This window comes from Giraffa tippelskirchi, chromosome 11, assembly GCF_054371585.1.
Source record: "Giraffa tippelskirchi isolate mGirTip1 chromosome 11, T2T-mGirTip1v1.2.pri, whole genome shotgun sequence".
Lineage (NCBI taxonomy): Eukaryota > Metazoa > Chordata > Mammalia > Artiodactyla > Giraffidae > Giraffa > Giraffa tippelskirchi.
The window spans coordinates 2538293-2564166 of record NC_137285.1 but is presented as its reverse complement, the minus strand read 5'-3'; the positions used below and the strand labels follow the sequence as shown (position 1 = coordinate 2564166).

General features: G+C 45.5%; 2 protein-coding genes and 1 pseudogene across 47 annotated transcripts in view; 2 read left to right on the top strand and 1 right to left on the bottom strand.

Annotated features, from left to right (window-relative positions):
- PRR14L (proline rich 14 like) overlaps positions 1-6327 on the bottom strand; it is a 43608-nt gene extending 37281 nt beyond the window's left edge. For 5 of the 7 annotated variants that reach the window (XR_014068950.1, XM_081542277.1, XM_081542282.1 and 2 more), the window contains exon 1: positions 1912-2051. Coding sequence is in view for 1 of the 7 variants with exons in the window: in XM_081542281.1 (XP_081398407.1) it covers positions 1991-2074 (84 nt within the window). In the remaining 6 variants the exon portion in view is untranslated. Of the gene's footprint in view, positions 1-1911; positions 2124-5290; positions 5506-5754 lie in introns of those variants that run through there. The other 2 variants (XM_081542278.1, XM_081542281.1) reach the window with 2 other exon arrangements.
- DEPDC5 (DEP domain containing 5, GATOR1 subcomplex subunit) overlaps positions 5568-25874 on the top strand; it is a 70340-nt gene continuing 50033 nt past the window's right edge. For 11 of the 40 annotated variants that reach the window (XR_014068952.1, XR_014068958.1, XR_014068957.1 and 8 more), the window contains exons 1-14: positions 6278-6484; positions 7178-7295; positions 11399-11486; positions 12281-12327; positions 13909-13994; positions 15067-15150; positions 16142-16191; positions 17637-17706; positions 19307-19385; positions 20261-20322; positions 23206-23275; positions 23938-24010; positions 25284-25387; positions 25674-25748. Coding sequence is in view for 25 of the 40 variants with exons in the window: in XM_081542296.1 (XP_081398422.1) it covers positions 7238-7295; positions 11399-11486; positions 12281-12327; positions 13909-13994; positions 15067-15150; positions 16142-16191; positions 17637-17706; positions 19307-19385; positions 20261-20322; positions 23206-23275; positions 23938-24010; positions 25284-25387; positions 25674-25748 (946 nt within the window). In the remaining 15 variants the exon portion in view is untranslated. Of the gene's footprint in view, positions 5975-6277; positions 6485-6638; positions 6753-7177; positions 7300-11398; positions 11487-12280; positions 12328-13908; positions 13995-15066; positions 15151-16141; positions 16192-17636; positions 17707-19285; positions 19386-20260; positions 20323-22452; positions 22596-23205; positions 23276-23937; positions 24011-25283; positions 25388-25673; positions 25749-25874 lie in introns of those variants that run through there. The other 29 variants (XR_014068954.1, XR_014068953.1, XR_014068951.1 and 26 more) reach the window with 9 other exon arrangements.
- LOC145527985 (U4 spliceosomal RNA) lies at positions 23733-23860 on the top strand (annotated as a pseudogene).

Sequence of the window (25874 nt, the reverse complement as noted above, 5' to 3'; positions counted from 1 at the left end):
ATGTGCCCCAATAACCCCAAACCTGAAGGCCTCCCTTCTCCTTAATTCCCAAAGCAAAGGGGCTGCTCTTAACAAAATGAAGCGGTTAGAACACTAGGCACTGCCACACTCGTGTCAGGGGACAATACTCACAATAGTGATCGGAACCTCAGAAGTTCCCCACACGCCTTTCACCTTGAGAAAGGGCCTTTCTTTTCCAAAGACTCAAACACTTGTGGCCAATCTCTGAGGCAATTCGGAAAAGGGGCCTCTTCTTGAGGGACAGAGGAAGAGCGACCTTTTAACAAGCTCTCCAGAGAAGCTCAAAGTGGAGCAGGGAAGCCCGTACAATGAACAGGGCCTCGCTCTTCCACACGGGAAGAGTGCACAGGAAATCTCCAGAGCATCAGGCGCGGCTTCCCTGTTCCCCCGTTATCAGCGCTCAGAAAAAGGATCCCTCCATCTCCAAGGCGGGGGGAGTGAAACACTGAAAATGCTCCTGATTTCTGACAGACTCTGCATAAGAGATTTTCACGCTTTTCTCAAAGGGAGGGGAGAACAGAAACCATTTGTGCCACTCCAAAGATACAGCAGGAAAGGGCACTCCTCTCAAAGGTCTAGAGTCATATTTTTCTCAGGAGAGCAAGAGAATGAAGTTAGAATCTCCTTTCTGGGGGTGAGGGGTGTGCAAATCAGATAGAGGGAAGCTTTTTCATCAGCAGAGCAAGTATGGGGAGTGGAAAAGGGCAGCTCTAACCAGTCGGGAAGAACTGATAGCTTCTGTGGACAAAGGGAAGGCTGGCTTCTCCTATCAGATCTTCCAGACCTGTTTGCCCAAACAGTCTTCTCCCCAGATTACTCTTAACAGCTTTGTTAATTTAGGATCTAAAAGAGTAAAAGCGCCTCTTTCTCTGCCCCCGGGGGTTAAAAGCCTCCTCTCTAGTGAGGAAGTGATGCGGGGGGCGGTGGGGAGGGATGGGAGGAGGCATGCATGGAAAAATATGTTTCTCTATGGAAGATACTACTTTTCTTTCCTAACAAGTTAAGTAACTAATAGCAACAGTTTACCAAAAGGTTACTATGTACCAAGCAGTTACACGAAATTTCCTGTAGTCTTGAGGACAATTCTATGAAGAGAGGACCGCAATTAAGAGATGGGCTGACAAAAGGTGAAGCAGAGGCAAGGTCATAAAGATGGAAAGTGGGACACACGAGCTTGCATCCCTCACACTCCAAACACCACGCTCTTCATTGTGCAAAGGTAAAGAGCTCAAGGCACACCAGGCGACTCGGGGGCAGAGAAGCAAGGCTCCCTCGGTGGACACGGCTGGGGGAGGGGGGAAAGGCTGACTAACACCACTAAGTAAATTCTGGGTCTTCCTCCCCATATACCGGGATAAAGGCGAAAAATAAAACAGGGGAGATAACTCTATCTTTTACAGGAAAGGAAGATCTCACTTTTATGCAACTTGAGTCTTTCTCTCCACCTGAGGGGCGCTGACCAAATCGGGAGAGGTCTTATTTCTCCTGAAAATAAGTTCGGAATCGCCCCCTCGCACCCCGAGAGGGGGTCTCCCTCCGCTGACAAGCGCGATGCAGCCGGAGACGCGGATTCGCCCACGACAACGGGCGTCGCCTTCCCGAGGAGAGAAGTTGGGGGTCCCCCGCCGTATTGAGGTCGACGAGGAGTCGCTTTCCCCTGCCGGAGCCATGACTCGGAGAAGCCGTTTTGCCCTCGCGACGCGGGGCCCGGACTCCTCCCTCTCCCCTGGTCTCTCGGCGCCCGCAGCGCAGCCTGCGTTCCCGTCGGCGCCCCAAGAGGGCGGGGGACCCGGGCTCCCCCTCAGCCTGCACCACCCGGCTGAGGGTCCGCTAGGGCTTGAGTGGGGCGGGGCAGCTACGCCCCAAGCCTTCCCGCCCCCGGCCTCTTACCCTGAGGCCTGCTCCGCGGCCCGCGCTCGCCCCGCCAGCCCGGCCTCTGCAGCAGCAACCCCGTCGCCGCCGAATCTACCTGAGCCTGCGGAGCCGAGAGAGCCCGGGGGCGCTCCGGCCGCCGCCGCCTCTTCGTCTCTATGGTCGCCCTGCACTTCCTCATCCGGGGCCCGAGCCAGCCATGCGGACTCGCCCAGGTCCCGCCCCCGCACTGCGCGCGCGCACTCTTGGAGCGGCTCTTCCCCGTGGGGACTCGCGCCCTCAGCCAGCTCCGGCGGCCTCTGCCCCGCCCCCGCCTCCGGGACTCTTAAAGGGGAACACACCCTTTGACTCTGCTGCTGAGCCTCAGGCCCAGTGTTTTGATTCCGCTGCTACCACCCTGGTCCAGTCCTCTTTTCTGGCCCTAATGTCTGCAACTCTTGGGACCTCTCGGCTTCTACCCTGGCAGCCCAAGATATCTTTTTATACCTGGAATCAGTATTTTAGATCATGACACTCCCCTGCTCCATCTCCTTTCTGGCATTTTGTTTTCATCTCTTCCTAGCTTTAACACGAGCTGAAATTGCCATTTCATCTATTTATCGACTCCTTTTATCATCTCTCTCTCTCACCCTTGTCTGTGTTGTTCATCATTCTTTGTTCACCGCCTAAAGCAGTGCCCGCACAAGCAAACACTAAGCAGATATTTGAAAGAAGGAAAAGAATGTTCGTTCAAGAGGGAATTGAGGTCTAGCGAATGCAATCAGCTTGCTCCAAATCACACAGTCTTGTGTTTAAACAGAAGTCTGTTAATTCTTGGCTGATTAGAGAGTTAAAGTTTTACAGTTTTGTGAGAGATTTTAATTTTCTCTTCTCTGATCAAGGTATCTTTGAACCAGTCAACATGTGGACCATTTTATTTGAGATAGTGGTTTTCCCAGCTTTAGTTAGGGCTGGAGATGGAGAAACCCAAATGCCAACACTATTGTTTACATCCAATGCATGTATCCATCGTCCATGTATGCATGCACTTCGCATATAGGCTACTACAGATGTTGTTGGGATTAGTTAACTAGAAACTCACTTTAAGACATTTCTACACATTTTTTACAGGAGTAGCCAAGACCTTAAGTTTTTCCTCAGGCCACTGCATGCCTACAGATAAGGATCCGAGAAACTCAGTATTATTGGTTTGTCTTCTGCCTCAGGTTCTAATGTGACAGGCACTGCACCATTATTGTTCTCATCTTTATTTTTAAAATGTGATATTTTGTTCAACATGGATTTTTTGTATTAATGCTTCCTTTAAAAACAATCACATTATCATTTATCTCGCTGAGTGTTTTGGCACTCCCTTAGCATTTTGTGCCCTAAATAAGTCAAGTGGTTAGATAGCATCACTGATTCAATGGACATGAATCTGAGCAAACTCTGGGAGATAGTGAAGGACAGGGAAGGCTGGTGTGCTGCAATCCATGGGGTCAAAAAGAGTCAGACAGGATTTATGACTGAACAACAACTCATTAGCCTCACCCACCTCACCCTAGTCCTAGTCTTGCTCCTAGCTCTGTAGTAAGCACCAAGGGACCTCAAAGAAGCATCATCATTCAACCCCCTAAAAGTCAATGAGAGCCAATTTCCTGATAAATTCCATGCTTTTGGTGACATTTACATGGCATTTGAAGCTCTTTTAATTTCAAAGACCTAATGTAACATGTCCTTCACCTCATTTGGCCCTCAAACACCTTGTGAAGGAAGAATAACACATACTTTTAATTCCCATCTGTCAATGGAGAAATTTGAGCAAAGAGAAGTATCTTGTGCAAAGGTACAGAGCTAACAACAGGCGATCCTGTAAGTGGTTGTAGAACCAAGGCTATTGACTCCCCAGTATTTCAGCTACCTGCTCCAGCCTTCCCTAGCTTTGCCCAGCTTTAGACATTTTTTAAAGTCTCAAAACTTGACAAGGTTCTCTGTTGTTGTTGTTGTCATTTTTCATTTTTACGACTTTTTGCCAAATTAAAAAGTGAAATATTTATATTTCTAAGATATGACACCAATTATGGACATTGCTCAGGAGAAAGAATCAAATTCCCCCGAGGGCCAGGGACACAGAGTCTCCTTTATTCTGTCCGGGATGGAAGGACTTTTCACTAGCTACTGCTGCTGCTAAGTCGCCTCAGTCGTGTCCGACTCTGTGCAACCCCATAGATGGCAGCCCACTAGGCTCCTCCGTCCCTGGGATTCTCCAGGCAAGAATATCGGAGTGGGTTGCCATTTCCTTCTCCAATGCATGAAAGTGAAAGTGAAGTCGTTCAGGCGCGTCCGCCTCTTAGCGACCCCATGGGCTACAGCCTACCAGGCTCCTCTGTCCACGGGGTTTCCCAGGCAAGAGTACTGGAGTGGGGTGCCATTGCCTTCTCCGTCTTACTAGCTACTAAAAAACGCTTACTCCTTGGAAGGAAAGTTATGACCAAACTAGACAGCATATTAAAAAGCAGAGACATTACTTTGCCAACAAAGGTCTGTCTAGTCAAGGCTATGGTTTTTCCAGTAGTCATGTATGGATGTGCGAGTTGGACTATAAAGAAAGCTGAGCACAGAATTGATGCTTTTGAACTGTGGTGTTGGAGAAGACTCTTGAGAGTCCCTTGACCAGCAAGGAGATCCAACCAGTCCATCCTAAAGGAGATCAGTCCTGGGTGTTCATTGGAAGGACTGATGTTGAAGCTGAAACTCCAGTACTTTGGCCACCTAATGAGAAGAGCTGACTCATTTGAAAAGACCCTGATGCTGGGAAAGATTGAGGGCAGGAGGAGAAGGGGATGACAGAGGATGAGATGGTTGGATGGCATCACCGAGTCAATGGACATGAGTTTGGGTAAACTCTGGGAGTTGGTGATGGACAGGGAGGCCTGGCGTGCTGCGGTTCATGGGCTTGCAAAGAGTTGGACACGACTAAGCGACTGAACTGAACTAAAAAACAAAAACAGTCTGAGAGATCTGGGTGTGCCACCCTGAAATGGCAACACAAACATGTCTAACATTTAACATTTTATCCTTGAAAAGTTTTGCAACCGTGGCAATGTGCTTGATTACATGTTTTTCTTTACTATTAAAAATTACAATTATTTTAAAATTATTTAACTTCTGAACCCTTCACCCACCCCCAGTTCCTCTGTGCTATGTGGTGCTTTTTTCCTTTCAACATTCAGAACATTTCCAAAGACTATAGGTCAATTGCCTTCCCTTGTAGCTCAGACAAAATCCGTAAAGAATTTGCCTGCAGGAGGCCCGGGTTCGATCCCTGGGTTGGGAAGATACCCCGGAATAGGGAATGGCAACCCACGGCGACTAACTTTCACTTTTCATAGTCAATTAGATGGAGCTGGAAACTTGCCTGGAGCCCTTAGCCAGCTTCAGGCACTGGCCACACAGCGCTATTTTCCTTGAGAAGAGAAAGGTGTCCCAAGAGAATAGAGGCTTAGGCCCTTGGGTCAGACATGAGGATGCTGGTTAAACGCTCTGCCTTGGAGCCAAGTTGGACTGCATTGGGTCAGGATCCGTACTCGCTTCCTTCCGAGGATTCCTCTGTCTTCAGCCCGTTCCAGTTGTCTGTGAAATGAAATAGTACCTGCCTCCATAAAGGGATGTGACGATTACATAAGAATGTCTGTGAAAACCATGGTTACTACTACCAATAAATAGAGGCACGGAGCACCATTTGGGGTTTGGAAGAATTTGAAACCCCCCCCCAAAGCGGATACTTCCCAGCAGGGGCCATCGCACTAAGTCGCACATGCTCAGCCCTTCACATTTTACAAAAGTTCCCCCGGAAACTCTTATTTTGTGCCTCTCGTTTACCTTAAGTAGCTCAGACGGTAAAACGTCTGCCTACAATGCGGGAGACCCGGGTTCCAGCCCTGGGTCTGGAAGATCCCCTGGAGAAGGAAATGGCAACCCACTCCAGTATTCGTGCCTAGAGAATCCCATGGACTGAGGATCCCGGTAGGCTACAGTCCATAGGGTCACAAAGAGTCGGACACGACTGAGCGACTTCACTGCCCTAGGAGGCGCCGCGAAGGTCCGTAACATCCTTTACAGATACCGGGACGCTCGTCCGAGTTTGTCCTGGTGGGGAAATCACTAGGTCGGAAGTCAATTCTTGGGCTGGAAATTATTTCGGAACGTCTAGGAGGAAAAGGATTTCCTGCCCGGGTCGACGGCCCTTAGGAAGCGGGAAACGCCGTCCGGCATCCCGGCTAATAGGCCGCACGTGAGGCCCCGCCCCCGACGCGAGCCCCGGATGGGGAAGTGGCGCGGACACCGAGACGAGGCGGAGGCCCGGCCAGAGAGGCCCGGCGCGGGTGGGCGGGAAGGGGGCGGTGCCCCGGGGCGGAGCCACCGGAGCGGCGCGGGTTCTCAGGTGAGCGCTCTGTGGCTGGGGCGGGCCGGCCGGCACCTGGAGATCCGGCACCGGATCCTCGCGGACTCTGCGGGCGTAGGAGGGACGTCCGGAGGAGGCGCGGGGACCCGGCCAGGGTCCGGTCGTCGGAACCCCGGCCTCAAGCGGGAGGGGGCTCCGGAGGTGCGGGTGAGTGGACCTGTCCGCCGGGGCCGGAGTTGGGGATCAGGAGGAGAGGGCCAGGGCCCAGGTTCGAATCCTGGCCCCACCCCCAACCTGCTGTGTGACCCTAGACAAGTCTCTGTCCGTCTCTGAGCCTCAGTGACATCAGTTCTGACGTGAGGGGAGCTGGTACGGGTAGGAACCGCGGAGAGTTTGTGCAGATGGAGGTTTGGGGAGCGAGCCTTCCTCTATTTACACGCTCCTCGCCCAAGACATCGGTGGCCGAACGTGAACAGTAGGAATTCTTCTCTGTCCCAGAGACCTCGGGCATGTCCCTTGCGCTGGCCCTCACTTTCCTCATCTACAAAATGAATGTACCAAACCTCTTTTAAGGTCTCTTTAATGTTTGAGTGTTATTGATTTACACAGAGGCAAGGTAATGGTGCCTCGTTCACTCCAAGTTTTCTCTTTAGGGTGTGACAGCATATCTTGGAGGTTGGAGTAGACCCTGACTTGAGTTCCCTTTCGTTCCCAGATTGGTTGGTTCTGTTTGTTTTCCATCCCTCTTGGTATTTGGAGGAGTGATTTCATCCAAGGATTGGTGCCACCTCTCAGCTGAGCAAGAGCCGTATTTTCACTGCCCTAAAATCAAAGAGCAATTGCAAAGAACACTCTGACACTCCAGCCTTTTTTGTTTGTATTTTTGTATTTCACTGGCAGGGAGGCAAGATGACTTCTCTCCCCCAAACTTGGAACAGCTGAAGGAAACAACAATACAAGATGAGAACAACAAAGGTCTACAAACTCGTCATCCACAAGAAGGGCTTCGGGGGCAGTGGTCAGTATTGATTGGTCTTTGGGGTTGTGTAAGTTGGCTGAGCTTCTGATATATCCTGTGCCTTGAAGTTTATACCCTGACTCAGGAGACAATGGAGGCTAAGCAGGTAGCTTAACTGAGTGAAGCAGCAGGGTGATAGTGAGGAACTGAAAGGGTAGCAGGACCCAAGAGCACAAGCCCCTTCTAGAAGCAGTTGCATTCTGCATTTTCAGGGATGTTGTGAATATTTCCAGCTTGCTACTCTTCATTTGTTTTTGTTTTATTTTATTTTTAATTGATGTGTGGTTGATTTAGTGTTGTGTTTAAGATGTATAGCAAAGTAATTCCTGTATATATATTTTTTCATGTATTTTTTCCATTGCAGGTTATTACATGGTGTTGAATATAGTTCCGTGTGCTAGATCCTTGTTGATTTGGTTGTGTTTTTTATTACATATTTACTGTATATGTTCTGTAAAATTCCAGTCTGCACTGGTTCGGCATATAAGAGAAACTTATGTTCAATGAAAGAGAGGTAGTAGGTGTGCATGAGACAGGTATGATCAAAGCAGGAACCTTTGCCTGGCTCTGAAGCACCAGGAGTTGGGGCAGGACACAGCATGTTGCCCTCCATTAAGCCTGAATCTGGGTATCAGCTCTGCCTCTAATTTCCCTGTGACCTTGGGCAAGCCTCTAGTTTACCTTAATTACAAATTCCAGCTCTTTGGGATAATTTCTCCATTTTTCTTTTTTTTTTTTTTTTTAGTTTAAATATTTGCTTGCAGTTTATTTTGGTTTTTCTAAATAGACATTCACATCTGTAAACAATAGGATTTTGGTTTCAGCCCCAACCCCCAATTCCTTACAAGTTTTTGTTCTCATACATTGGCTAGAACTGCCACTTGTTGTTTAGTTGCTAAGCCGGGTCCAGCCCCTTTGTACTCCATTTTTCTTAGCACCTTGAGATTATGAATCTGGAGAATAAGGAAGCACCTATTGATATGACTTTTTTTTTCCTAAAGGAATAAATTTCCTTTCTGTCCTGATAACCTAATTTACTTCAGGAATTGGAATAAACAACACAGTGTTTTAAAAATTGTATTTTACTATATATTTGCTCAAAATCCCTGGTGGCTCAGATGGGAAAGCATCTGCCTGCAAAGTGGGAGACCTAGGTTCAATCCCTGGGTTGGGAAGATCCCCTGGAGAAGAAAATGGCAACCCACTCCAGTACTCTTGCCTGGAAGGTTCCATGGATGGAGGAGTCTGGTAGGCTACAGTCCATGAGGTCGCAAAGAGTCGGGCATGACTGAGTGACTTCACTTTCACTTTTATATCTGCTCCTGTGTTATATATGTATAAGCCTCCCAAAGGTAAGGGCTGCCAAAAAGGTAGAATAATAGTTTCTATATCATAAGATCTTAAGGAGATCAAATTAAGTGATGTATGTAAAGTATTCAGCCAGGCTGCTGAATAAATGTAGCCATTGTAAGTACCAGGAAAAGGATACCATTGTAAGTACCAGGCATTGCTATATTTAAAACATAATTTCTGCTAAAACCACAGTCTGTTGTTAACATTGTACTTTGTATGCAGTGGAAGCTGCCTAAACCTTTGTGGAGCAGAATTGAACAAACAGAAATAACTTTTGACACAGGAAAGGAGAAAAGGATACAGTATATAGAGTGTATCTATTAATACAATGTATGCAAGTTTTCTTTTTCATGTGTGCAAGACAGTGGTAGATCCCTGCTGTACCCAGTCTGCTGCAGGACTATAAAGAAAAAAACACATCCTACAATATTACTCAGCCGTAAAAAAGAATGAAATGTTGTCATTTGCAGCAACATGGATAGACCTAGAGAATATTATGCTTAGTGATTAAGTCAGACAGAAAGACAAATGCTATGATATCACTTATGTGTGGAATCTAAAAAATAATACAAAACAAATGAATGTATATGCAGAACAAACTCTCAGACATATAAAACAAACTTGTGGTAACCAAAGGGGAAAGGAAAAAGGGGAGGGACAAATTAGGGGTATGGGATTAATGGATACAGACTACTATGTATCAAATAGATAAACAACAAGGATATATTACATAGCAGAGGGAATACACCTCTTATCTTGTAATAGCTCATAATGGAATATATTCTGCAAAAATACTGAATCATATGCTGGACACCTGAAGCTAATGCAGTATTGTAAGTCAACTGTATGTCAATAAATAAATAAAAATAAAATGGAAAAAATACATCCAACAAATATTTATTAGGTAGATACCTATACCAATGGAGAAGGAAATGGCAACCCACTCCAATATTCTTGCCTGGAGAATCCCATGGACAGAGGAGCCTGGCGGGCTATAGTCCATGGGGTTGCAAGAGTCGGACATGACTTAGCAACTAAACCACCTACCTATACCAGGCATGAAGATTTGGAATATGACGACGTTCCTTCTCCCTAAGGAGCTTTCAGCTTGATGAGACATACATGCAAAAAGAAATGATAAGATTAAACAGGAAGGAATACTTGTTAGACTGTGAAAGTTAGAGGAAGACTTCATAGAGGATTCACTTTACACTTGTCAATGGAAACTATTTCCAAAAAAAAAGCAACTGTGGATTAACTCAGTACTTTGCTTTCCTAGGCTGAATTCTTGTTGGTTCTAATTATATCTGAAATCTGGAATATTTATTTGTCATAATTTTAGCATGATAAAAGGGTATGTTGGGAATTCCCTGGTGGTCCAGCGGTTAGGACTCTGCTCTGGCACTACTGAAGGCCTGGGTTTGATCCCTGGTTGGGGAACTAATATCCCACAAGCCATGTGACATGGCCAAAAAAAAGAAAAAAAAAAATCTTTCCCTAAAAGCTAAAACAGAGGCAAAGAAAAAACAACAACAAAAAATACCGTATCTTTATGATCCTGAATTTGTTATATTTGAAAGAGTCCCCCCCACCCCGACCCGATCCCTAGAGTGGGGTAGGGATAGATAAACATATAAAATCACATCTTGTCTATACTGTAAAAGTCTCCTGTACCCAGCTCCAGACTGAAAAAGAAGACTCCCATATATTATAGATGCGCTGTATATACTGTATCCTTGCATCTTGTCCTCTGTCAAGTTATTGCTGTTGTCTCTTCAGTTCTGCTATATGTGAATTTTTTCCCTGATCAAGCATCGCCCTCAAAGTCCAGGGCGTTTTATTTGGCTTGAGAGTTGTGAGAGATGGTGGGTTTTGGAATCCTGGACTAGTAACCAGTCCTGGTGTACTGTTGTTACTAGCTGTCTACCTTGAGCAAGTTGCTTTATCTCCAAAGTTGTTTCCTTGCTTCTATTAGATCTAGAGATTTATTGTGAGGGTCACATTCAGACAGTATTTTGAGAAGTTCTTTGAATATTAAATAGAAAGGATTGTACTCTATGTGGGCCCCTGGCTGTCTTGTTCCTGGCGTTTGCCAGATGCACACCATTTGAGGAAGTAAAGAATTGCCCCAGAGGCCTAATTCCCAGAGAGGAAGAGCTGCCTTCTCCCTGGGAGCAGTGGGCTGGTAGGTAAAGCTCTGGAGACAAAGGTCCCCGAACACCATCCCACTCATCTGCTCACCAGCTCTGGCTTCCTGTACAAATCCTTCAGTCAAGCTAAATCTCAATTTTATTTATTTTTAAAAATAATTTTTGGCTCTGCTGGGTCTTCATTGCTGCTTTTCTCTAGTTGCAGCAAGTAGGGGCTACTCTCTAGCTGTGGGGCGTGGGCTTCTCATTGCAGTGGCTTCTCTTGCTGCAGAGCCCAGGCTCTGGGTGTGCAGGCTGCAGTAGGTGTGGCACGCGGGCCCTGTTCTTGTGGCTCCTGGGCTCTAGGCTCATTAGCTGTGGTGCAGGGGCTTAGTTGCTTCCAGGCGTGTGGGATCTTCTGGACCCGGGATCAAACCCATTGTCTCCTGCATTGGCAGGCGGATTCTTTACCATTGAGCCACTAGGGAAGCCTTAAATCTCAATTTTAAATGGAACTTCCTCTGTGAGATGGGGTTGTAAGGACCCAGTGTGAGAACACACACAGCAACCCACAACCCGAGTGAGTTGCTTGCTGCCTGAGATCCCTGAATTGTCTTTCAGACGATGAGCTAGTTGTGAACCCCAAAGTATTTCCGCACATCAAGCTTGGAGACATCGTGGAGATTGCCCACCCCAGTGATGAGTACAGGTGAGCGTCTGAGCAGGAGCAGGGGGCTAGCTGGGCAACCCACTGTTTCCAGGTGATGTGTTGTCTAAGGGGATGGAGGGCAGGCGAGATGGCTCTTTGCCTTGGGGTGAAAATGGTCCTGCCCTCCGGGATTTGCTAGACCAATCATCTTTTTAAAAGGGGCCCATTCTTTCTGTTTACAAGGCTGAGAGGACAACTCTGAACAATTCTGTAGCATTTATTCATTTCCTTGAATACAATAAGTCTCCGACATAGGGTTGAGTTCTGTTCTGAGAGTGCGTTTGTCTGTAAGTCCAGTTTGTCCATAAGTCCAGCAAAGTTGGCCTAGGTACCCAACTGACAAAATTGGCTGTATAGTACTGTACTGTAATAGGTTGAGAACATTGGGTTGGCCAGTATTTGAGTTCTTCCATATGGAAAAACCTGAATGAACTTTTTGGCCAGCCTAATACTTTTTCACACAAATAATGCATACATCAAAAATGCAAAAAATAAAACATATTTAATCTTACAGGACAGTACCTTGAAAAGTATAGTCATCCAGCACAGCAGGTGGCACACAGGGGCTGGTACACACGGTCACGTCTTTGAAAGTTCCCAAGTTGAAGGTTTGGATGTAGGGGACGTACTGTACAAGTGCAGAATTTGTTTCTAAAGGATCTCGCTCCTGTTCTTGCGCTTCCGGTTAGAATATGTCCGGAGTGATCTGTTTGTGTTTTGTGGGTGGTAAAGAAAGCTGATTAGTTACTACTAACAACATCTCTTCTCTCTGTTGCTTTTCTTTTTCCCCCCAGCCCTCTGCTTTTGCAGGTCAAGTCACTTAAGGAGGATTTGCAGAAAGGTAAGAATTTCATCTCTCCTAAGATTTTTTACACTTTATTGTTTCAGAAACTTTAAGAAACCCCCGCTTCACAATGAGGGCACAGTATGTCTCTCCTTATCAAATTGTGTTCCTGCTAGTAAAAATATTGTCAGATACCAAACCTGCCAAGGAATCTCATTTGTCAGCATCTTGAGGGCACTAGAAATTTTTAACTATGTTTAGGGACTCCCCTGGTGGTCCAGTGGCTAAGACTCTGTGCTCCCAATGCAGGGGGCCCGGGTTCCATCCCTGGTCGGGGAACTAAGAGTTCCCACAAGTAAGACCCTGCACAGCCAAGTAAATAAATATTAACAAGAAAACAAAAACTATGTTTCGAATCAAAAGGAAAGTAGATGAAGCCCTACACTTAAACTCCAAAACAATTGTTGGCAAAGCATGCTTTCCTCAATGTTATATTTTTTCACAAAATATTTGTTAAGTGTCTACACTAGGTTGGAGCAGGGGAGGAACATATACTGCTGATTACCCGGCACTTTGCAAGGCACTGCACTGGGGCTGTTTCTCATCTGTCTTGCTTGATCTTCCCACCAGCTCTTGAGTGAGGGAGAACCTTTGTCTCAGTGGGGTGAGCAGGTTTGCCTGGTGTTAGCAAGTGAAGGAGCCAGAGCAGTGACCTATCAATACTGACTCAATCTGGATCCAAATCCTTTCTAATAACTATACCATGCTGATCCAGGGACTAAAATGTTAATTGATAGCAAATAAAGTAATTCCTTAAGTGGCACTGAAAAGAAAAAAAATTTTTTAATCTTCTCTAAAGGATTTTTGATGTCAACCACTTATTTTTTATGTTTTAACTTGATGGGAAAACATGCTTTCAAACCTACATCCTGAGTGTCCTGTTTACTCTCACCTCATCTCCTGCCTGTTAAGTGTTTTACTTACCAGACTTCAGGGCTCATTGGAAAGTTTGTTTCTTTCTTGACTACCAGCGCTACTTTCATTCCGAAAGAGAAGGGATCTCTTTCCTCTTCTAAATTTTCACAGCCCTTTGAACTTTCTTATGTTGCTTCTTAATTTCTTCTCTCTCTCTCTCTCTATATATATATATATTTTTTTTTTTTAGTGTCTCTCTCTCATTTTTTAATTGCTTGGGTTCAGGTCTTACTTCACCTGAAAAGCACCTTCTCTAAGTTTTAAGTTCCTGAAGGCGAAGAACATGTCCTGCCCTTGACAAAGGATCTGTTGTGTTGTTTGTTGAATGTTTGGATATTTATAGATTGTGTGTGTGTGTGTGTGTGTGGGTACGCACGCACATGCGTGCCTTCAGTTGTGTCTCATTCTTTGTGACCCCACGGACTGTAGCCTGCCAGTCTCCCCTGCCCATGAATTTTCTAGGGAAGAAGACTGGAGCGGGCTGCCATCTCCTTCTCCAGGGGATCTTCCTGACCCAGGGACTGAACCACCTCTCCTGCTTCTCCTGCGTTGGCAGGCAGATTCTTTTCCACTGAGCCACCTAGGAAGCCATTTATAGATTAGAATGTATTTACCTAGTTTTTCAGAATGCATTATCTGATCCAGATTTCTTCTCTGTTTCAGAAACTGTCAGTGTGGACCAGACCGTGACTCAGGTGTTCCGGCTGAGACCTTATCAGGATGTGTATGTGAATGTTGTAGACCCTAAGGTGTGTCTCTGTTCTGGGTTTGAACATCTTACGGGGAATGATTAACACCCTTCCTCAACAATAGATCTCTAAGGAAATAATGAGTTACTGAGGGTGTCCCTCGTGGTCAGACAGTAAAGAACCTGCCTGCAATGCAGGAGACCTGGGTTCAATCTCTGGGTTGGGAAAATCCACTGGAGAAGGGAATAGCTACCCACTCCAGTATTCTTGCCTGGAGAATTCCAGAGACAGAAGAGCCTGGTGGGCTACCGTCCATGGCGTCGCAAAGAGTGGAACATGATGGAGCAACTAACACACCAGGCATACTGTTAGACTATTAAATATGTGGTCATACACAGGTCATTTAGGTTATAGATGGAATGTGCGTTGCATTTAAAGTCCTCCTTTTTTAAAAGCTTGTCCTATAAAAGTTCTCTACGTATATGTATGTTTGTGAAGCCAAATATGAAATTTTCTATAAAATACTAAAATTTCTTTCTGTGTTCTCATTTTACTTTGAGCAATGACGCTATAAAATTAAGAGGTAAAAATCGTTGTCCAAAAGACATGGTTGATATTATCTAGGGAAATAAAACCTGTAGCTCAGTGTCACATTTGTGTACCAAACTCAAGACTAAAACACTGACGCTCTACCCTGGGACGTTTTGCCCTTGACCGTGGTGCAGTGGCTGTTGTGTCTGTTGGACACTCCCCTGTTCTCAGAAGCCTTCCCGGGCAGGATAAAATTCTATTTGTCAGGGTTCCGCTACTGAATGGGCTTCCCTCGTGGCTCAGCTGATGAAGAATCCGCCCGCAATGCAGGAGGCCTGGGTTCAGTCCCTGGGCTGGGAAAATCCCTGGAGAAGGGAAGGCTACCCACTCCAGAATACTGGCCTGGAGAATTCCACGGACTGTGTAGTCCACGGGGTCACAAAGAGTCGGACGTGGCTGAGTCACTTTCGCTTTCACTACTGAACGGTCTTCAGTGGTTGTCTTTTTGTCAAAAAGTTTCTCTGTGGTGAGCGAGCATTGTCTTACAACTGTAAAGCATGGCGGAGTGATGCAGAGACATGCGTCTGATTATCCCCTTTAGGATGTGACCCTTGACCTTGTGGAATTAACCTTTAAGGATCAATATATTGGCCGTGGGGATATGTGGCGACTAAAGAAAAGTTTGGTAAGATGTGATTTTTTTTGTTTTAAAGTCTATTACTTTTTCTATTATGTTAATAATCCATGTCACTGGGGAGATTTATATCTAGTTGGAAGAAGAGTATAAAATCGTTTCTGATTCCAGCATCACAGACAATTATTGTAAACATGTTGTCTCCTTCCATTCTCTTCTCATGTTTTTTTTAAATGCTTTGTTTTGCTTGTTTGTTGTCAGAGTTTTACTCTGCACTTTTTGGTCTGAATGGAAAAGTATGATATGATTTTACATTTAAATGGAACTTTGATTTGCAAGTTTTCACCTGATTTCATTTGCTCCTCATGTCTCCTCCTGTGGATAGGCATTTATTACCCCAAATTTATATATATAAAAACTGAGATAGAGGGGCTGAGTGAGTGCCCACGACGGGAAAGCTAGTAAACAGTTGACACTGGGCTGGAACCCAGATCTTGTTGCTTCCAGGTTAGACTGCTTTTCATTTTCCCCTCCTCCCATTTTTCCTTGTTTATTTATTTTTAATTGGCATTTTCCACCGAACATGATCAAAATTCATCAGAATTGTGAGCTGGTGCTGAAACTTCTCCTTTTGGACTCTTTGGCAATTATGGGACCACAAATCCTAAGTAAAATGTCCACACTGTGTATTTTTAGACAGAGATGCCTTTGCTTATTTTTTATTTGGTGGGAGAAGGTTCCATTTTCTAAATGAGAAGTAAATGTTTTGCATGTAAATATAGGTGCATATGTGGGCGTCTATGACAAGTATACTAGTGAAGCTGGCCACTTACTACCCACCCAGTCTTTACTATTGTACCTGCCAAACCCTTAAGAACGTGCTGTTACACCTGCCCCAGCAGCTTTCCCTGTGGGATAAATCTACTGCTCCCATGGTAATTGAATATCGGGTTGTTAGAAGAGATTAGAAAGCCAGGAGACTTTCTCTGGACCTTTTATGGCCTCGATGTGTTGTTGAATCTCTCTCTCTCTCTCCACTTAGGTCAGCACCTGTGCCTATATCACTCAGAAGGTGGAATTCGCTGGCATCAGGTAACTACTGTGTCACTCTTGATTCATCGGCTTGTAAACAGGAGCAGGATCCAGTGCAGTGACTGTGCTACATACAGCCTTTGAGGCATGTGGATGGCCATATAATAAAATACACAGGAGATCCAGGAGCAGACAGATCTGTTTGCTAGGCACACGTAAAGCCCATTGGAACGTCCAGTTTGGGTGTTTTTCTGCTTGCTCTGCCCAACTGCAGAGGATCTTATGGAATCTTCTCTCTGACTTGAGCCCTGATTCGATGGTGGCCAGTCCCAACACACGTGTCCTGGCCGTGGAATTAACACTGTTGAGCACCCCTTGTTCAGCAAGTGCTGTGTATCAGGCGTGTGCTGAGTATTTTTATATACAGTGCTTGTTCATTGTAGACAATTTGAAAAACAGGATAAAGAAGCAAGAGGAGGGCTTCCCTGGCAGCTCAGTGGTAAAGAATCTGCCTACCAATGCAAGAGACACAGGTGCAGTCCCTGGTCCGGGAAGGTCCCACATGCTGCCAGCAACTAAGCCCATGCAACACAGCTGCCAAGCCTGTGCTCCAGAGCCCAAGAGTCGCAACTACTGAAGCCCGCAGGTCGCAGAGCCTGTGCTCTGCAACAAGAGAAGCCACTGCAATTAGAAGCCCACATACTGCAACCAGAGAGTAGCTCCTGCTCGATGCAACTAGAGAAAAGCCCTTGCACCAACAAAGACCCAGCACAGCCAAACAAAAAAAAAGCAATAGCTTAATCTCACAACAATGACTGAAAAATAAACAGATGGAAATGAATTAGAAAAGATGCAGGGGCAAAAGATATTATATTACTTAATAATGACATGAAAATTTTTCAGTCAAATGGCCTCCATTGGGACTTCCCTGGTAGTCCAGTGGTTAAGACTGTGCTCCCAATGCAGGCGGCATGAGTTCGATCCTCAGTTGGGGAACTAAGATCCAGCGGGCGGCATGGCTTGCCCCAAAAAAGATGGCCTCCGTGAGTAGGGACCCTGTGCCTTTATCCTTCCTGTCTGCTTGTCTTTTCACCTGATACTGCAATGGATCTTGTTATTGAAACTCATTATCTCAAAGCTAGGATTAGCAGATTTGTTCATCAGTGCTTTTTAACTGTTTTTGTGACATGGGCCCTTTTGAGATTTGACCAAGTGTCCAATTCTGTGCTCAGGAAAGTTTGCATCATTTAGAGGGTTCGTGGGTTCCCCAACGCCCTTCCTCAGACTCAGAGGTTGTCTGCGGACCCCCAGATCAAGAGCTCCTATTGTACAAGTTCAGTGCACACTGAAAATTCTTTTTGTTGTGTGTGTGGCACTCTGGAAATCTGTAACTGACCAGGTCATTTGGGTGTCAGTGACAGAGCAGAGGGAGCTACCCTGAAGGCACCTCCATTTCTTGTTGGTTTATGTAGGACTCGTAATAATGTGTGTGCATCTCCTTTCAGGGCACAGGCTGGTGAGCTGTGGGTCAAGAATGAGAAGGTCATGTGTGGTTATATCAGCGAAGATACCAGGGTGAGGTTGATGCGACGCTTTTTTGGTTCTGTTTCCCCATGTTGTGATGTCTGTAAGTCGTGAAATCAGAAACAAAACAGAAACCAGCAAAAACTGATCTCATGATCAAGCTCGTGACCAAGCTATACCATCTGCCCAACTGGAATAATACTGAAATAAAGCAGGGACTCCTGAAATTCTAAGGTTTTACAGTTTGATCTCTTTGGTGTGGGGGTGATCTTTGTTTTCTTTTGTTTAATGTCAGATGTAAGAATGGAGTGTCTAGTTCACAGACTTCTGTGCCCACTGGTACACAGCAAAAGTTAAACTCAGTAGAAGATTGTGTTGGTAAACCCGGAGAAAGACCTTTGCCAAGGAATCTCCTCCTGTGACTCTGATGCAGTTGGGAAATTCCAAACTGAGCACCTGTGACCGTTCCCCACGCTGGTGGGAATTCGGGCTCAGGAGTTGAGGCTCCAGGGCTCTAGAGCACAGGGTGCTGCCCCGACCCTGGCGAAAGCACCTGTCTGCTCTTCAGTGTTCCCACCCACAGCCTCCCTTGAGAGCAGTGGTTCTCAACCCCAGGCTGATCATGCCTACCCAGGGGTCTTTTGGCAAAGTCTGGAGACATCTTTGTCACAGCTGGGGTTGTGTGGAGGATTTTGCTCAACCTGTCACAGCATGAAGCACAGCCCTCCACAAAGAATCACCTGGCCCGAAAGGGCAGTAGTGTTGGGGGGGCTGTACCGTGCACTGCGGGCTGTTCGCCGTCCCGGGCTTCTACTCACTAAATGCCAGTGGCTCCCACCCCCGTCCCCACCCCCGCAAGTCATAACCTCCAGAAGCATCACCAGACATCACCAGATGTCCCCTGGGCAGGCAAGATAGTTGAGAACGTGGGGCAATTTTGAGAGATAACCACTCTGTCTTACAAAAAATTATTTTTCTAATTTGCTTATTTATATAGTGACAGTACATGTATATTTTACCCTACGCAGTGTATGACTCGTTTTGCTTACTTTTGAGTTTTGTTAAAGAGAAATGAAAATGTATCCTCTCCCTTCCTCCCACTCTCTCTTAGCTGTCTTGTTTGTACTCACTATTTTAAATCACTGATCAGGAGTGTATTTGTCATGGCATAGGTTCTGCTCTGTAAGATAATGCCAAATTATCTTTCGAATTCTTCGGACTGGTTTATACTCCTAGTAGCCATATATAAAACCTCCTGTTTTTTACTTTCTCCAACACCCGGTTTTAAAGTTTGAAAGTTTCTGCCACTCTAGTGGGCACGCTTTGGTGTTTTACAGTGATCTTTCCCCCAGTTTTATAGCAATTCACCCCTCTTTTTCTTTTCTCTTTTTTGTCTTGGCTGCACTGCAAGGCATATGGTCTCTTAGTTTCCCCATCAGGGGTCGAAACCCATGCTCCTTGCAGTGGAAGGGTGGAGTCATAATCACTGGATCTCCAGAGAATTCCCTTAACCATTTTTAAATGTACAGTTCAGTAGTGTTGAGTATAGTCACATCATTCTGAAACAAGTCTCCAGAACTTTTTCATTTTGCGGAACTGAAATCCTATCCATCATTGTTTTTTAATGCAGTTATGTTTTTGTTTATTGCAGGTTGTGTTCCGTTCTACGTCGGCTATGGTTTACATATTTATTCAGATGAGCTGTGAAATGTGGGATTTTGATATTTATGGTACTGTTCCTAAGTGTGGGTCGTAATGCTAATGGGGAGAAGTTTCTGGTTTCCTTCAAATTGGTATCATTTACAGTAATCTCTGAACATTCTCTGAAGATATGTCCTGAATCTTTACAAATACTCAAATGTTAAAAATAAATATACATTTTACATAAGCAGTGAATTGCATGAAATGTAGTAAAGCATTAATGAAAAATCTGTATTCTCAGATCTTCAATTATTCTATTAGTACAGAATCAAAAGTCATAGAGGTAGTGACTTCATGGCCAGGAACCAGTGCCTTCTTTGATAACTTTCATTTCAGGTTCCATCACCCACAGAAATCACCACGTTTGGCTCATTGTGTTAGAAGCACTGTACTGTAAGTGGAGCGTGGTAAAGCTGCCAGGAGATGTGGGTGCTGTGCCCGACTCACCAGCCTCACAGTTCATGCAGTTCTAGCTTGTGCTTAGCAAAATTACAAATTAATTTTTCATGCAGGTCATCAGGGTTTGCTCAAGAACAGCAGAAACTGCAAATGATAATTTAGTGACTGTGCAGGGTCTACCAGATCACCTTCGAACAAACGTGAAGCGTCACTATGAGAAAACTTACATTTAACAGTTAGATGGTTCCCTCATTTTGAAGATACACTCTTTTTCAAGCATCAAAACTTTTTCAATCTTGTGTTTTACCTTGAACCCATGACCTCTTACTGAGTGAGGTAAATATTAAATTTGGCTCAATAGAAAGTCTAGGTGGGAACCACTTTTAGGATAGAGCAGTACCCACCTTCTCTTTGACTAGTCCTATTCCTATTACTTTACTGAGGGAAGAAATTGTAAGCAAGAAATAAACAGAATTCTCACCTTCTTCCTGTTGTTTCTTTTCAGGGGATCTGTATTTTGAGAAAGCTGTGAATGGTTTCCTTGCTGATCTCTTTACCAAGTGGAAGGTATGTTTCTTCTCATGCACCAAGTCTTGCTGTATAAACATTATTCAGTGCAGATTTTAAAAACAAACTATTTCTATTAATCTGCATTTAATGGAGGCACCAGAGCTAAAGTCTAACTGATGTGACTGTAGATTTAAATTACCTTAATCACTTCAACATGGTGAAGTGTACTTGTGAAGAACCCAGAGCTAACATCAAACTCAGTGGTAAGAGACTGGAAACTTTCCCCCTTAAGTTCAGGAACAAAATAAGGATGTTTGCTTTCACCACCAGTATTCAGTGCAGGTGGTGACTGCAGCTATGAAATTAAAAGATGCTTGCTCCTGGGAAGGAAAGCTATGACAAACCTAGACAGCATATTAAAAAGCAGAGACATCACTTTGCCCACAGAGATCGGTAGAGTCAAAGGTATGGTTTTTCCAGTAGTCATGTTCAGATGTGAGAGTTGGACCATGAAGAAGGCTGAGCGCCGAAGAAGTGATGCTTTCAAATCGTGGTGCTGGAGAAGACTCTTGAGAGTCCCTTGGACAGCAAGGAGAGCAAACCAGTCAATCCTAAAGGAGATCAATCCTAAATATTCACTGGAAGGACTGATGCTGAAGCTGAAGCTCAGATACTCTGGCTACCTGATGTGAAGAAGCAACTCATTGGAAAGACCCTGATGCTGGGAAAGATTGAAGGCAAAAGGAGAAGTCGGCAGAGGATAAGATGGTTAGATAGCATCACTGACTCAGTGGACATGATTCTGAGCAAACTCTGGGAAATAGTGAAGGACAGGGAAGCCTGGTGGGCTGCAGTCCATGGGGTTTCAAAGACTCAGACATGACTTAGGGACTCAACAACAACAACAATTCAGTGTTATACTGGAAATTCTAGCCAGAGCAACTAGGCCGAAAAAGAAAGAAAGAAAAAGAAGGCATCCATATTGGAAGAGAAGAAGTAAAACTATCTTTCTTCACAGATGACATCCTATATGTAGAAAACCCCCCAAAATCCATTAAAAAAAAAACAACTACTAGAGGTAATGAACAAATTTAGCAGAGTTGCAAAATCAGCACACAGATCATTTGTATTTCATCAACAATGAACAATCTGAACAGGAAATTAAAACAAGAAATTAAAAGTTTTAAAGAGAAATAAATTAAAAATTCCATTTACAAGAGCATCAGAGAAATAAAACACTATGCAATAATTTACCCAAGAAGGTGCAAGGTTTGTACACTAAAATCTACAAAATGTTGCTGAAGGAAAGACCCAAATCAATGGAAAACCTCTCATGTTCATAGATTAGAGGACTTAATATTGTTAAAAGAGCAATACTACCCAAGGGCTTCCCTGGTGGCTCAGCCGGTAGAGAATCTGACTGCAGTGGAGAAGACGTGAGTTTGATCCCCTGGGTTTGGACGATCTCCTGGGGGAGGAAATGGCAACCCCCTCCAGTATTCTTTCCTGGGAATCCCATGGACAGAGGAGCCTGGTGGGCTACAGCCCGTGGGGTTGCAAACAGCTGGACAGGCTTGAGTGACTAAACCACCACCACCGCCACCAGATGTTACTGTAAGCGGTGTACGTACATTATCCCACTGAACTCTCTTGTCACCGTTAACACAGATAGGGAAGGTACAGCTGAGAGAGGTTAGGCACCTTGCCTGGGATCGACAGCCTGCAAAGGCAGAACGAGCATCCTAATCCTCTTCCATCCTTTCCCCAGTGCTCTCCTGGGATTGTGACCCCCAGGCCGTCCTGCCTGGGTTTCTGTAATCCTGAGCCATGTCACCCCCGCTGTACGTCACCTTCTCCATCGCACATGAGTTGAGAAGCTTGCGTGCCCACGCCAGTCCACCGTCAGGCATTTTTCCTGTCTAAAACTTGCACCCCAGTCAGATGAGTTTGAAGCTACATTTGGAGTGCTAGATGTCCAGTAAATGAATTGGTGGCTAGTGAAGCTGTGCCCTTGGTCCTATGGCTTGTGTTTAGGAATTTCTGTCTACCTGAGAGAGAGCTGTGAAGAATGTGAGGTGACGTGCGATGTGCGTTACGTTGTCTTCCTTATATGATGACTGCTGTATGGTGCAATCAGTAGGTTGAGTTTGAGTCGAGGTTGGTTAGTGTGGGTTTCTGTTTTCAAAGACCAGGAGGAACTGATACTGAGCTTGCTGACTCCCTGGTGCAGGCCAAATTTCATGCCGTCTGTAAACACCCTACTTCTAGAACATTGAACTCCCGACTGCATGGAAATGTTTATTCTCACTCGTCCCCATCCCAGTCCAAAGGTAATTCTCTGCCTCGATTTCAACCCCTGCATCTCAAGCAGCATCCAGTCCCCATCCCGTGACCCTGGAAGTAGGTGGGAGTGTCTGGTTCTGGCATCCCCTAGGTTCTGTTCTTCTCTAAACCACAGTCCTGAAAAGGTTAAAAAACACAGTGAAGCAGATATAAATACCAGGATCCTCTGACAGTGGGCTGGTCTGTTTCACACCACAGCAAGGAGACAGCACCCCCACCTTACTGGTGATTTGCAGTTTTTTGTTTGTTCATTTTGGCTGCACTGCGTAGCATCCAGGACCTTAGTTCCACAATCAGGGATGGAAGCCGTGCCCCTGCAGTGGAAGCACGGAGGCTTAACCACTGGACCACCAGGGAAATCCAGTGATTTGCAGTGACTTCAGATAACTTGCCCAAGGTCATGTAGTGGTCAGTTTCAGAGCCACGAGTCAACCTAGCAGTCTGTCCCCTGTATTATGCAGCCTACAGTTACAGGAGGTTACCCAATACCTGAGCCTCCGAGCCTCCCAGAGCTGAGACTGCCATGTTCATGCAGGCTGCTTCATGGTGAAGTAAATGGGTTAAACTTGAGCCCTCTTTTTCTCTATTCACGCCTAGGAGAAGAACTGCAGTCATGAAGTGACAGTGGTCCTGTTTTCTAGGACTTTTTATGATGCGAAATCTCTTGGTGAGTAACTCTTTCTCTTACAAAGTTATATTTTTTTTAACTTTTTATTTTGTATTGGGGTATAGCCGATTAACGGTGTTGTGATAGTTTCAACTGAACAGCTGAAGGGACTCAGCCATAGATATACATGTATCCATTCTTCCCCCAAATCCCCTCCCATCCAGGTTGCTACATGACATTGAGCAGAGTTCCCTGGGCTACATAGTAGGTCCTTGTTGGTTATACATTTCAAATAGAGCAGAGTGTACATGTCCATCCCAATCTCTCTAACTGTTCCTAAAGTTACTTTTTTATTAAGCTTTCCACACGTCCATCCTGATTCACTCTGTATCATTTTTTCTTTCCTACTCCATCTCTCCCGTTTTTTCTGTTAAAAGATAGGATAGAGTGGAAAATGCCTCAGTCCATTAGTCAATGCAGGAAGTCTCTGGGCTGTGATCCATCTTAAAACCAACCTAGTTTTGCTCAGTGGCAGTATCATAGCCCATGAGATTTATCCGAGGTGCCATTATTGCTAATTGAAAACTTTTCCCAACTTAATAGAAATATAGTTATCTTTTGTGTGTGTTTGTGTGATGTAGATCTTCAGTCCAGAAGGGGGAGCAGAGAAACTGAATTTCTCTCTTCAATCTGATCTATATATGTTGTTTTCTCTATTTCAGATGAATTTCCTGAAATAAACCGAGCCTCCATTAGGCAGGATCACAAGGGGCGATTCTATGAAGACTTTTACAAGTATGTTTGGGTGTTTTGCTTTTTTTGCCTTTTTTTCTCCTTGGTTGTTTCTTACCTAACTTAAAAAATTAACCTTTTGACTTTGGAATAATTTTAGGTTTGCAGAGAAGTAGCAAAGCTAGCACAGAGAGTTCCCATATACCGTTTACACAGTTTCCTCGCCAAGGTACATCTATTAAAACTTGGAGATGAGCACTGGTGTGTGCCCAGTCGCTTCAGTCATGTCTAACTCTTTCGCGACCCCATGTACTGTAGCCCACCAGGCTTCTCTGTCCATGGGATTCTCTACGAGGAATACTGGAGTGGGTTGCCATTTCCTTCTGCAGGGGACCTTCTCAACCCAGGGATCGAACCCCCATCTCCTGCTTGGCAGGTGGATTCTTTACCACTGAGCTACCTGGGAAGCCCCACACTAGTACATTGCTATGAACCAGACTTTTCTCAGAGTTTATCGATTTTTCCACTTGTGCACCTTTTTTTATTCCAGGATCCAATCTAGGATAGCACATTGCTTTTGAACTTCCCAAACTTTTTATTGTGAAAAATTTCAAATTCTCGCAGAAAAGAAGAATGAACTAAATATAGTGAACCCATACCCCCAGGTCCTGGATTAAACAGATAATATTCCATGTTTACTTCACCTGTGTTTTGTGTGTGTGTGTGTGTGTGTGTGTGTTAAATTTTACTTTAGAGCAAATTACAGATACTAAAGCATTTTGTTCCTAAAGAATAAGGGGGCTTACAGATGATGATGTGTCCCTGCAGGTTTAAGAATTGCAACAAATGCCCCACTCCAATGAGGAATATTGATCATAGTCCGGGGGGGAGTACAAAACGTGTGTTAGGGGAGGGAATATGTGGGAAGTCTCTACACCCTCCTCAATTTTGCTGTTTTTTAAACCATGTTGATTGTTGTTGGCTGTACTGAGTCTTCATTGCTGTGCTCGGTCTTGCTCTGGTTGCATCTAGTGGGGGCGACTGTGTTGTGGCCCAGGCTTAGTTGCCCGGCAGCATAAGAAGTTTTCTCGGACCAGAGATCAAACCCTTGTCCCCTGCATTGGCAGGTATCCACCTGCTTAACCACTGACCCATTAGAGAAGTCCAGTCCGCGAATGTTTGTTAAACACATTTGGCGTCATCACGTATGGTTGTCGGACAGATGACCCCAGCTCCAGGCGTCCCTTCGTCCCCTTTCCGTGAAGCCCCGTAAGGGACCCAATGTCCCGTGCGTCATGGCTGCTGAGTACCCACCTGGCGGTGATGCTCCTTGCAGGGTGGTGGTGCAGAACGAGAGGAGGGAAGAGTGGACCTCACTCCTCGTGACCATCAAAAAGCTCTTCATCCAGTACCCAGTGCTGGTACGACTGGAACAGGCAGGTACTGCACTTAACGTGCCAGGAGGTGTGCTGGGAGAGGAGGTGTCGGGTGGAGGCTGGGGACGCAGAGGTTCCTGCTTGCTTCCCTCCCAGTGCTCAGTGTGGCTCCTGCTTCTGGCCGGGTGCCTGTTTCGGGTTGGGGGTCCCGCTGCTCATTGCACGTGGAGTAAGTTCAGCCATGTCCCTTCTGCAGAGTGGGGGCCCTGTGGAGCCAGGCACCTTCCGCTTGTTTCTTACAAGTCCGTCTTTCATGAGATGTTGTTCCTTCTCTGTGTCTTTTGCTTCAGAGGGCTTTCCTCAAGGAGACAATTCTACCTCAGCGCAAGGCAACTACCTGGAGGCCATCAACCTGTCCTTCAACGGTGAGGAAGGGCGCCAGCCACGGTTTGCGGGCGTTCCGCCAACCGCGTGACCGCGAACCTCTCTGTACTGACAGGCAGAGGCCCAGGCCGAGCTGGTGATGCCCCCACCCACCTACCCCCAGATTA